At 35.5% G+C, this 13,876-nt stretch overlaps 1 protein-coding gene across 26 annotated transcripts in view; it reads left to right on the top strand.

The window, feature by feature from the left end:
- Positions 1-13,876, top strand: part of Zeb1 (zinc finger E-box binding homeobox 1) — a 200,398-nt gene that overhangs the window by 121,805 nt on the left and 64,717 nt on the right. For 25 of the 26 annotated variants that reach the window (XM_087207023.1, XM_087207007.1, XM_087207002.1 and 22 more), the window contains one exon: positions 2,028-2,228. The exons of the other annotated variant lie outside the window; for it this stretch is intronic. Coding sequence is in view for 10 of the 25 variants with exons in the window: in XM_087207007.1 (XP_087063133.1) it covers positions 2,028-2,228 (201 nt within the window). In the remaining 15 variants the exon portion in view is untranslated. The remainder of the gene's footprint in view (positions 1-2,027; positions 2,229-13,876) is intronic. 26 annotated transcript variants of the gene reach the window in all.

The raw sequence follows: 13,876 nt of genomic DNA, 5'->3' as shown, positions 1-13,876 counted from the left end.
ATTGAACACATCTTCTCAAGTAATGTTTGTGGAACCAGTTTGTAGAGCAATTTAACAATATATACTTAAGATTCCTTTTGACTCTGCAGTTCCACCCCTATAATCTCTCTAATAAATGACTTCAGGGAATGGCCAAAGATACATATTTATGAAAAAATTTATTGTAACATTGTTGTTAGTGCTTAGCTCTAGAAACAAAAGAAACTTGATGAGATGTTTGGTTAAAATATATCTTTACAGTGGGATGCTGTGGAATTGTTCAGAGGAAAACAAGACAGCTTTATATATATTGACAGAGCATAGTTTTCAAGACACCTTGTAAAGTGGCAAAAAAAAAAAAGGTGCCAAAACAGGTTTTTGTGATTCTATTCGTCTTTTTAAATATATAGACAGATTTATATATGGGCAAAATAATTTCTATCAAATACAAGATGCATATTAATGTATGAGGTGAAGTTTGTATTACAGTTGTGTATGTTAATGATTAGTATCAGGCCTGTCTACTGCATTGAAACATTTTGCTATAATTTATTACCTTTCTAGAGTAGATTGAAGAATAATAGGGATGCTTTTACTTTGCATGTTTTATGGTCATTTATTTTTAGTGAACATATAATAAAGGAAGAAAACATTTGCTCCTGGGGAAAGACCTAGAAAAATATATTCACGTTTAAGTGTTAACACAACAAAATAGTATTCTTTTTTTGACTCAAAATAGTAAGGAATTCCTAATATAAGCACAGTGGTACTTCAGGTAGTCATTTGAACCAAGGGAGTCTTCCTACGGTGTATAAAAATAAAAGCAGATGCTTTTGGTTATTTGTTTTCACCTTTTCATACATATTTACCCATACTTGTAATCATATTCCTTTATAAGAAACAGAGAGAGATACAAAGAGAGACAGAGCGAGAGAGGAAGAGACAGAACACCCATCCACCTATTTATGTAGAGAGAAGGATATGTATAAATACCATTTAGGCATTTAGTTGATTGTTTTCTTTGAAGGAGGCAAAGGAAAAACTGGAAGTACTTACTGTTTAATTATCTGGACAGAGTAAAGCTCCTTTCTTCTCCTTTCTTAATCTTAGCAAGTAAGGATCACTCTGCAAACAGTTTACCATGCCCCATCAACGACTGAATATTCTGTTAAGAGTGATTATTCTAAGAAGTGGGAAGGAAATCATTGCTTATACTACATTATTTGTTTTAGAGAATTTTATTTTTAACCATTTCTATGGGTTCTATAAACGATAGAAATCATTCAGAATGATTTCTATATATCTTTATAATCCTGGGGTTAAATTTCATTGAAATTCATTAACAATTAAGGGATGAGTTCCCATCTGAAAATGTTTGAATGTCATTTTGTTCAGAACTACAAACTTAAAAACATTACTTGAATGCTTTTATTATACAGATAAATTGGTTAATTCCCTCCCAGTCAGTATTGGATTAATATGAAATGCATATTAATGTGACAACTCAATGATATAATACTTTTTGTGATAGATTTGATGACAATGCTATTAGGAAAAATGGCCTCTGAAGTTGTAATACTTTAAAGATTTGAAGCTCTAACTGTATGTAAAGAGTGTTATATGCAGTAAGCCAATTATGATCAGAGAGCATGCTTGATATAGTAGTGTAAGAGCACAGAATATGTAATCATGCTGTTGAGTTTCAAATCCAGGCCCTGAAACTTCCTAGGTGTATGATCTTAGACAAGATACTCTCTCTTCATTGTTTTTCATATCCATAAAATAGGAATATAAGTAGTAGGTGGCAGAACTCTATTATTATAAAGTTGTACACATTTAATGAGCTGGCATTTATAAAGCATCTGTACATACAGTAAGTGTTCAATAAGTGCTATATGTGTGTGTTGGCAAATTATTTTTAATTATGGTCTAAAGGAAAACATTGAATTACAATGTTTTAAGTACCATTTGTAAATTGTTTTTCTGTTGTATAACAACTGGTTTTACATTACTTCATTTTGATTATTCATTTTTTGTTTGTATTGCAGTTACAAATTATAATACTGTGGTAGAAACAAATTCAGATTCAGACGATGAAGACAAACTCCACATTGTGGAAGAAGACAGTGTTACGGATGCAGCAGACTGTGAAGGTGGTGTGCCAGAGGATGACTTGCCAGCAGACCAGACAGTGTTACCAGGAAGCAGTGAAAGAGACGGGAATGCTGCAGACTGCTGGGAAGAGGAGGGTAAGCTTCCTTTTTAATAATACTCTATTCCCTTGATTCTTTCTTGAAAATATATATTAACTGAAAATATAAGTTGAATGAAAAGGTTGAAGTGAACAGTAAACTTATTGTATATTAATATTATATGTCCTACTTACTAAAAAGCTTACAGGGCCGGGGACTTAGCTCAGTGGTTCTGCAACCTGCCTCACAAGTGCAAGGTCCCAAGTTTAGTCCCTGCTACCAAAAAAAGTAGATTACAAAGCATAATAATAAAAGTTGTACAATGTGTGCGATAGATTGAATTTTAGTAGATTTTTCTAACCAGATTTCCACATACTGTTGATATAACTGAACCTATCTTTAATTTCATATTGTGACCCCCTAAGTGAAGAATCTAATTAGAAACAAATCATATGTTATTACAGTACAGTTTTACTGTGCAAAAATTCCACACACAGATTGGGAGTGTTTTCAGTGTGTTTGTAAGTCTTTATATACATATGTCAAGATCTCATAAGTAATGTGGGTCTTCCTGTTGCTTTAAACTTTGTATTGAAGTAAAATGTTTGTTTTTACTCAAGTAAAGCATAATGGAGTGAAAAGAACAGTGAAAATAAGGAGACCCTCTATTGACTGCCCCTTCTTGGGGGAAACATTGTTTAATATTCTTCTTCATCTGTCAAATGGAGAAACTGTTATAGAATTGCTCTTTTCCACTTTTCCTAGTAAACTAGTTAAATTATTTAGTTTATTTTGTCACGATTTAAGCATCAGGGTTGTTTTTTTTAAGTGTGGCTTTGGCAGGTAGTATGAATTAGGCTGGGGATCATGAACAAGGACATCAGCAAAGTGAAGAAAAGCAGCAAGGACTTGTATACAAAGTCAGTCAAAAAAGAGGCAGCCCAGCAAGAGTCCAGTTCAAGGAAGTCATGCAGACAAGATATCAAAACTAAGGCTAAGAAAATCTGGGGAAATAGGTCAAGTATGCAGGTCAGAGAATTTGGATAACGAAATGTGGATGCTTAGATAAAAGTCCAAATAGAGGCACAGGGTAACAGAAATTAAGATTTCTTCAATACAGCAACCCTTATAGTTTAACAAGGGACTTCTGAAATAGTGTAATCGGCCCTCTCCCACGTTATACGTTATAGTGTAGTTCATTTGTTTATTCAGCAAGTTCTGCAGGAATACAGTTGCAAACTTGAATAAGACTTTCTCTGTACAAAAAATGTTTCTAGCTTAGTGGGAGAGAGACGTAAGTTACAAATGCATTCTAGTTTGATGTGAGAGTAGATTTAAAATTATGTGAGAGGATCAAGGAGAAATATCCAAATCACAGAGGTCAAGAGAAATCCTAGAAGAATTTATGAGCAAAACAGTACTGGCCTTGTTATCTAAAGAACTGTTAAGGGTTAATTAGACAAGAGACAGGATAAGCCTCTTCAAGCAGCAGAAGCAACATGCATGAGACCACAGAGGCTCCAGCACACAGTGTTCACAAAAAGTGAGATAAGAGGTGTGAACAGGGCAAGAATATGAAGTGCTTTGTGTAAAAAGTGAAGAAATTTGAACTTTATCGTGGGAGCTCTGAAAAGAACATCACTGATACAAAATTTTAAAATGCCATAAGTACGGAGCAAAATAAAAAAGAAGTTTAGAGGAGGGAGTCAAGGCAGGAGGTAGCACCTTCAATAAAGACGTTGTGCCAGCTTAGGCAGGTGGTTAGTCTTTGAACCAAAGCAGTTAGGCCTTGAGCTGGGAAGGAAAGAGACATTGGAAGGAGGTATAGGAGACACAGTGTTTCAGGGTTGCTTGATCTGTGTGAAAGGCAACAGAGAGAACTGATCCAACTCCTGGTTTCCAGAAAGCAGAACCAGAGAAGTTGACTTGCTCATTTATAATTACAGCTTCTTAGCGGTAGAGCTATGAATCTGTTTAATATTGAACCCACAACTTTTTGGAGCAGAAGTTCCTTATGTATTTCTTTTCTGTGGCCCACACTGACTCATCTATGTAGTTGATACAAAATTTTAATATAGAAGTAGGAAGAAAGTATCCTGTCTGGAAAAGGGACAGATAAAGTCAATGAGATCGATGAAGGAAGAAAGATTAAAAATCAATGAAGAGGTTCTGTTTCTGAAAATATATTGGGATAGATTGTCCTCTGGCAGAAAACTTAAAATAGTAACAAAAAAATCTTTGTGACAGTTTTGATGAGCTAAGTAGATAGTAGGAAATTAACATGTAAAAATCTAAGCAAAGACAAGAACCATAGAGGTAAGTGAGGTCATAAGAAACTCTGTTCTTAAGATTTGCCCTGCTGAGATTATGTAAGAGGTGCTTTTCAGCCCCCTGAAGGAAAAACAGCCTGGGACAATCAAATAATTTAACAGCAGATCTTCCCTTAATATGTATTACATCTTGACTAGAAGAATGAAGGAAAAGCAAACCATCGGCCAACACTACCATCTTCAGAAATCAGCAAGTAAAAAAGTTGCATGGGCTCAGTGTTGGGGAAGTGGAGGATTGTCTCAGAGAACTGGTAACCACAAGCTGTTTTACACTGATTTGAAACCCCAGTTCACATGGCTTAGTAGCCTGATAAATCTTAAGTTGTATTTGCTTTAAATATCCATAGACACTAAGCAGGAGTAAATACCAAGTCTTTTGGGAGACTATATCTTCATCCTAGAACTACAGAAGTCTCCAAAATGATTAAGCAAGTAGACAGGAACATGAGTGAAAAAGATGCAGAAACATACCCACCCATACGGTTACTACAGTTATATGATTCGGGTTATAAAATGAATGTAGCTCAGTAGTAGAGTGCTTGCCTAAGCATGCACAAGGCCCTGAGTTCAATCCCCAGCACCACAAAACAAAACAAAGTGAATGTTGTATTGCATTTAAATAAAAAACCAACTTGAAATTAACTGCTCTGATGGAATAAACTAACCAATATATTGTAAGAAAAACCTAAGGGAACGTCCAAAAATCAAAAATATAATACAAATTCAAAATTCACAGAACAGATTCAACAGCAAGTTAAACGAAGTAAAAGAAAGAAATAATGAATTGGAAGGTAGGGAAAATGATATACAGTAAAACTCAAACAAAAATATGAAAAACAAGAAACATGAAAGTCCAATATGTGTCTTATTACAGACAAATAGACAATAAAGTAGCAGCAGTCTTTTAAGAAATAGTGGCTAAGGGCTGGGGATTTAGCTCAGTGGTGCCGCCCCCTGCCTCACAAGCACAAGGTCCCAAGTTCAATCCCTGGTACCAAAGAAAAAAAAAAGAAATAATGGCTAAGATATTTTTCAGAACTAATGAAGGACACCAGACTCCATACTCGAGGCCCCACAAATCCCAAGAGGGATCAGTAGGAGAGTGATATGAACAAGATGGCGGAGTAGGAGGCTCCACCCCCTGCCTCGAACAGAGCACCAGTCTCTGCTTCACTTGGAGGCCAGGATATTCTGTAGGGTGCCCCAGAGTCTTGCTGAGAGGTGCATCAAGAGTGGATGCTTGAGCAGAGCAACGTTTTAATCACCCTCCTCCAGTGAGCACCACTCAGCTACCAAAAGGGCCCTTTGACCAGTGATCTTTTTTTCCCACAGGGAAAAATGAGAGCAAAGGGAGCACCTGGTTTTCCCAGCAGTCATCTGGATGCAAGTAGAAACAGGTAGAAAAGGAAAGTGCACAGCAGACAACATGTGCTCTCAGCATCCAAGTGCAGTACCTGCTAACTGGAGAGAAGACTACCAAGAGACCCACTTGTAGAGCCCACAGAGTGATTCAGCTATGGACATCCCCAGCCAGTGGGTGCTTGTGCCCAACAACCTGCCATGCCCCCTTTAGACAGCCAACCTGCATGTGGCAGCTTTGAACCTTCACAGACAGACATGGATCTAAAATGCAGGAATGGGTCTTAGCAGCCAGCTCATATTTGCTGATTTAAGGAAACCCCTACAACCTTGAACTGAAGGGCATTGCCCTTAGGAAACGTAAATGGCAGGCCTTCAGCACCAGATCTGGCTTTGCAAGATCAAGAGAAGATGTACAATCCTAAACTTGCCCCATAAAAGTTGCCTTAGTTACTTTTTTGCATCACTGAGACAGAATACCCAACATCCAAAGTTGAAGGAAGAAAGGTGTATTCTATCTCATAGTCTGTAGAGGTTTCATTCTATAGTTGACTGGCTCCAAGGCAGGATGGCATGGCAGAAGGGTATGGCAGAGGAGAAACAGTCTATGGCAGGGAAAGCAATAAAGAAACAGCAACAACAAGCCTCCTTTTCCTTTTTATCCCATCCAGGGTACAAGCCTTTTGTGTGGTGCCACCCACACCCAGGGTGAGGCTTCCCGCTATCTACTCCCAGAACTATGCTAAGCCAATCAGTACACTAATTTAGTAACACACATCCTAAATTCACCCAGTTCTAAAAAGCCCCACCTATGAGTGCATGAGGCTTTGAGAGGGCATCTAGATACAAGTCATAACATTCTGCACCTGGCCCCTAAAAGATTTATGCTCATCCCTTTATGCAAAAGGCATTTATCCCATCTCTTAAGAGTTGCCAAAGTTCTAATACTTTTAGCATTGCTGCAAAAATTCAAGTCCAAGTTCTCCTCTGAGATTTAAGACATACTCTTAGCTTCAGACCCCTGTAAAGATGAAAAGAAAGTTAAACACTTCCAGTATACAATGGCACAAGATAAACATACCCACTCCAAAAGGTGCAAATAGGGGGATAGAAAGGAATGGAACCAAAGCAAGTCCAAAATCCAGCTTCTCTTCATGATAAAAAAAGAAATTCTGAGGAAAATAGGTATAGAAGGACCTTACTTCAAAGTGATAAAAGCCATATTATGACAAATCCACTGCCAACATTATACTGAATGGGGAAAATCTGAAAGCATTCTTAGGAAAATCAGAAAAAAGACAAAGGTATTCACTGTCACTACTCTTGTTCAATATAGTTTTTGAAACATTAGCCAGAACAATCAGGCAAGAGAAATAATGAAATGGATATCCATAAGAAAGGAAGAAGTCAAATTATCTTTATTTGCAGATGATGTGATCCCTTACATAAAAGACCCAAAAAACTCCACCACAAAACTCCTAGAGCTGATTAACTCAGCAAAGTGTTAGAATACAAAATTAATACAAAAAAATCAGTAGTGTTCTTGTACACCAATAATGAACCCAACCAAGAAAGAAAGCTGGAAAACAGTTCCACTCATGGTAACTTTGAAAAAATAAAATTCCTAAGAGTTACTCTAACCAAGGAGGTAAAAGATCTCTATAAGAAAAACTATAGAACTCTGACAAAAGACATTGAAGAGGACGTTAGAAAATGGAAAGACAGTGCCATGTTCTTGGATAGGCAGAATTAATATCATTAAAATGGCCATAATAACAAAAGCTATACATAGATTCAATGCAATTCTTACTAAAATACCAACAATGTTCTTCACAGAATGTTCTTCACAGAAAAAATAATCCTAAAATTTATATGGAACCAGAAGAGACCTGGAATAACCAAATTCTGAGTAAAAGGAACAGAGTAGGACACCTACAGTTGTGGATTTCTAGTTATAACTCAGGCCTATAGTAGCAAAAACAGTATGGTACTGGCACATAAACAGACATATAAACCAATGGAATGGAATAGAAAGCACAGAAGAAACCCCATGCATTATAAGGCACTATCAAGTAAAGTAATACACATACAGGAGTTGCAGATGGAGCGGGAAAGATAAAGAGGTAGAAAAACTTAATAATGACAGAAAACATCCCAAATCTGGAGAGAGAAATGAGCCTCTAGATCCTTAAAGATCAAAGAATCACAATCACTTGATCATAAAGGGGTCTGCATGTGATATTCAAAAATCAAAGATGGAACAAATGTTGAAAGCACCAAAAATGACCAAACACAAACAATGGCATTGACTATGACATTTCTGAGCAGAAGCTTTTCAGGCAAGGACAGAGTAGGGTGATGCATTTAAGTGCTGAAAGAAAAACAGTGCCAACCAAAACTACTATACCCAGCCAAACTGTACTTGAGAAATGAAGAAAAAATACAATCTTTCTGAGAGAAACAAAAGCTGAGAGATTTAAAACCAGTAGACTTGCCTTATAAGAAAAGCTGAAAGGAGTTCTTTAAGTAGAAATGAAGGACTCTAGCAGCATAAAAACATTTGAAAGTAAATATTTAGTAGAATTTAGAATACTCTAGTACTGTAGTTGTGATGCATAAACCATTTTAACTAGTATAAAAACAATAGTATTAACAGTAACTATAGCTACAATAATTTGTTAATGAATACACACAAAATATATTGATTAGGACACTAGTGACAGATTGTGGGAGGGGAAAAGTGAAAATACAGATTTGTATGTGATGGAAACTAAATTATTACTAGCTTAAAATAGACTTATGATGATAAAATGGTCTCTGTAATCATCATGATAGTTACGAGGAAAAAGACATATTTTTTGATACACAAAAAGAGAAAATGGCATCAAAATGGAAAACATCAAAATGCCATTTTTGGTGAAATCCCCAAATAACAAAGGAAGACAACAAGAGGAAGAAAGGAACTACAAAACAATAAAAGAATGATCAAAAGAGCAATAGAAATCTCTTATCTATAATAATTGCTTTAAATGTAAATGGATTAATCTTTCCAATCAAAAAAAAAACATGGACTAAATTGACTTTTTTAAAAGTTCCAGATATAAGTTGCCTACAAGAGACTCTACCATGGACAGGCTGAAAGAAAAAGGATGGAAAAAGATTCTATGAAAATAGTAACCAAAAGAGTTAAGGGCGGTTAGGTACACTTACATCAGACACAGTTGAGTTTTAATCACCAGTCACAACAAAGTCATCATATGATAAAGGGGTCAAATTATCAGAAGATATAGCAGTTGTAAAGAAAATGTAAATGTGTATATCAAGTTGTGTAGCACCAAAATGTATAAAGTAATACAGTGGTACCTCAGTTCAGGAATTCAGTACTCTCCACATTTCTGGTCACAAACCAAACAGGACAAGACATAATCAAATTTCTCCATAAGGTCAACATTGAACCTAACCATTGAATTTGATTCAGTTCTGTCCAACTCTGTTTGCAACCAGAGTAATGGAAAGAATCAAATTCATGAATTGAGGTACCCCTGTAATAGGAAGGGAAAAATACATAGCAATACAGTGATCATAATGGACTTCAGTGTTCCACTTTCAACAATGGATATCTCTCTAGATAGAAAATCAACTAATTGGATGAAAGCTGCCCCACTAACTCACAAATCTTCCACAGAAAAACTATCACAGACATACCCAGAAACACTGCCAGCTATCTAGTTATCTCTTAATTCATTCATGTTTGACACCTAAACTTAGCCATCAAAAACCCGGTGTCCTTCAACAGGTGAAAGGTGAAGGAAACTGTTCTACATCTATAAAATGACACAATTCAGCAATAAAAAGGATCAAACTACTAACAGAAGTAGTAAGTAGGATTAATGTCAAAAGCATTTTACTGAGTAAAATCAATCTCAAAAAGTTACATACTGTAATGATTGCATTTATATGACATTTTTAAAGAGACAAAACTGTCTTATTAGAAAACAAATCATTGGTTGCTAAGGATTAGAAGTAGGGAAAGATTGTTGCAATGAGACTAGCACTAGGGACTGCTCCTAGGTCCCAATTGTGGTAGTGGTTACATGGATCTATACATATGTTTGAATTCATAGATCTGCACACCAAAAGAAGGAACAGGAAATTTTTCTGTATAATAATGTGTATTTGTGTGTGTTTTCTGCATAGAAACTGTAGCCCAGATGGCAACCCTGGCAAAGTCTACTAAATGTGTAAAGAGATACCACTAGAATAAAAAGCATGATAAGAAGAAGCAGCTCTTTACATTAATAAAACTACCTTGATACAAAAATAAAAGTACAAGAAAGGAAAATTAGGAGATTTAATCAAAACAGAGACACGAATCTCAAACCAAATTTTACCTATGCGATTTATATATGTATGTACATATATGGGGTGCAAGATCAGAATAACGTTTAAGCCAATTTTAAAGTGCCCTGTAACAGATTTAAGAACAACCATTATCTCAAGTGGAAAAATTATTTAGTAAAATTAAGTATTGGTGAGGGGGTATCATGAACACTAACAAACCTTGGAACAGTGGGTACTTCTTTTATCTAATAAAGCATAAAATCTATCAAAAACATCGTAATTAATGATAACTTGTTGAAAACTTTTCCTTTGTGATCAGAAACTAAATATGTTCACTGTCACCACTGTCATCCCTTTGCAGCCTTTCATTGGAGGCCCTGTCCATTGCAATAGAACAAGAAAGTCAATCAGAAGTAGGAATTAGGAAAACCTCATTATTTACAGGTGATGAGTTACACATTAATAAGACCCTATGCATAAATTATTCAAACTAATAAAAGAGTATGGCAAAAGTTTGTTGACTACAAAATATACTGAATTTAAAGTCATTCTTACATAGCACTAAGTTATAAAATTGTATGTATGACCACATGAAAAAGTTATAAGTATTTATTAGCAGTATTAGAGAACAGTTCACTAAATTAGATAATACATTATGTTCATAGATTAGAAGACACATTTTTTTTTAAAGCTAACCTTCAGGCTTTAATTTCTCTAGTTTTTCCATAAATACCCTCTGTTGTTCCAGAACCCAATCCAAGGTATTACATTGTAGGTAATTGGTATGTGCCCTTAATCTCCTCTGGTCTCTTAACAGTTTCCCAGTCTTTCTTTGTTTTTCATGACTGATAATGTTGAGAAGTGTATTGCTCAGATATTATGTAGAATAATCCTCAATTTGAGTTTGTCTGATTATTTTCTCATATTGGACTGAGGTATGGAATTTTAGAAAGATAAGCATTTATCACTTTGTATCAGAAATACAGGTAGCCACATAACATTGCTATGATTTTTAACGTAGCATGAGAGGAACATTCAGCAAGCTTGTGAGCAGAGTAAGGACAGATGAATAGAAATGAAGTCAAAAAGGTAATGAAATACTAGAACTTCAAAAGGTCTAAGAACCTATTTGAAGCACCTTTATTTAAATCAGGAGACAGAAGAATTTGAATAGAGTAGTGGTATAACTTGATTTTCATTTTTAAAAGATCATTGGTTGCTCTACTGGAAACAAGCTATAGGGAAGGGTAGAAGGTAAGACTAGTTAGGAGGTTTTTACAATAATCTACAGCTGTAACTTGAATCAGGATAGTAGCAGTAGAGATAGTGAGAAGATACTAAGTTCTGGTTATCTTGTTATCAGGTATAGACATAGGATTTGTTGATAAATCTGGATTGAAAAAGAAATAAAAACTTAAGATGATATTATATTTCTATTATATGGTTAGCTTTGCAGTGAGTCTAATTTTGAGATATTTGCTATTCTTAATCTTGTTAGAATCATTCTCATTTGTATCTGGGTTTTTGATTTGGGGGAAGGGGGTTGGTACTGAGGATCAAACTCAAGACCTTGTGCTTGCGAGGCAGGCAGCAGAATGTATGTTTTTTATTCTAATTCTGTACATAGCATGTCAGTTTTCTTCCTGTCATCTAGAAATTTGATGAGTTGGGTAAAAACAGAGCTAGTGGCATGGTGCTAGCTTTCATCCATAAAGCACTTTTTGAATAAATTTATTCAACTATTTTATAATCTGTCTGTGTCTTCACAAATAAATATATCCTGTCAGATACACAAATACACTAGGGCTACTAACTTTTCTAGTCCACTACTATAGTAGTACCATCAGAAATGGATACAAGACCTATTTATGAGTTTTTTCTTTTGGTAAACTAATCCTGGATGCTGGTGGTCCATTTTTTGTTTTGGTTTGGTTTATTTGTGTTTTGCTTATAGACCTAGGCACATATAAACAATACATTTACTCTATATTTATATTTATTATATATTTATTATATTTTATTATTATATATTTATTATATACTTATATATTTTCTATTCTAGAAAATATTTTCAGGATGGAAATTAAGCATTTCTGATCTGTAGTTTATAAAGGGAAGTCAGAGGTAGAATGTGCAAATAGAATGACATTTGCCCATCTTTCTTAGTTTCCACTGATCCTCAAAGATCATGGCCAGGTTAGTGATTTACTTGCAAAGGCTTTTCTACTTTCTGAAGTATATCAGCCAGGAGCCCAAGTGTTTTTGTGTGATGGTTAATTACCCTGGGTTTTGGTTCTGTATTTTGCTTCAACTTAATACTTTCTGGAAGAAAATAGAAAAACTAATTCTTCTTCCTGGTTGCCTTTGGATTTGAATCCAAACTCTAACATGACAGACAAGACTCCATACAGTGTCTTCTCAGATTTGATCCTTGTGCCACTCTCTTTGTCCACATTCCTACTCCTCTGAATCTTTGCATATTCTATTCCTCTGTCCTTTTCTGTCACCTCCTCTAAATCAGCACTTGACCTACCTACATATAGTGAATACTGCAAACCTACCAATGTTCATTGCTTTATAGTTAATGGCTAGTAAGTTATGGCTCACTCTGCTCCCCTAAATTTTATATCTTATTAATATCTGTGTCATCTACGACTGATGCCTGATACACATTAGATGCTGAAGTATCATCCTAAAAATGAATGTAAGATATTTTCCTTTATTTTTAATTTCAACTGTTATACCATCAATTTTAAGAAGATGGTTTTTCTTTTCCTTGCATTTGTGAGAGCTTCAGTTCTTTTTTTTTTTAATCGGACACCATTTGGATATTGTCAAAATTCCTATCTTCATCTTTGACTATATAACATTCTGTCTGCCTTTTGTAAATACATTTTTTTAATAGGAACTATCTAAAAGATCCCTCTGTGCAACAGTCTTCTTTTTCTTAAGAAATATTTCTTATATAAAACATAATACAATCAAAAAATTTTCTTAACTCATAATATGAGCTATCTACATAGTAAAGTATGGTAATCACCTAATCCTCTGTCAATTGTTTTAAAAATAACTGTGGAGACGGCCGGGGATTTAGCTCAGTGGTTCCACCGCCTGCCTCACAAGCGCAAGGTCCCTAGTTCGATCCCCGGTACCAAAAGAACTCTGGAGACTTCTGCTTCTGGAGAAATGGAATAGACACTTTTTCGTATTCTTCCCACTAAGTACAGCTGAATACATTTTTATTTTTATATATAAAACAAATGAAAAGGAGGCAGGCGGTTTAAGAACCTCAAGAAGACAAATAATCACATGGCAGTGAATTCCCTGGGTTTTCTTTTGGCTTATTTATCTTGCAAGATCAGGCTGGGTAGCTGGTGAGGCCAGCAACCTGGAAACCTCAACAGGTGCACACATACACACCAAAGATCCCCCAGAAAACGTACTTTCTCTAACCAAAGGACCAGGAAAGAGGCAGCCTCACGAGACAGAAAATGTTTAGACAATAACTGCTCAACTACAGCCAGATACCACAGAAAAACACTGCATCCTCCTCCACCTGCATACCAGTAAAGACTGAGTGGGGAGCCTTTCATCCTCACTGAAATAAGACATCCCAGCCCCTATCACAGTGATGTCAAACAGGACCATGAGGAGCTAGGATTTTCACTGTCATCA

Source organism: Heterocephalus glaber, unplaced genomic scaffold (genome assembly GCF_053883595.1).
Source record: "Heterocephalus glaber isolate CG9 unplaced genomic scaffold, H.glaber_assembly_v1.0 deba00000738, whole genome shotgun sequence".
In the NCBI taxonomy this organism is placed as follows: domain Eukaryota; kingdom Metazoa; phylum Chordata; class Mammalia; order Rodentia; family Bathyergidae; genus Heterocephalus; species Heterocephalus glaber.
Note: the sequence above shows the minus strand (reverse complement) of the source record. Positions and strands in the feature narration are given on the sequence as shown.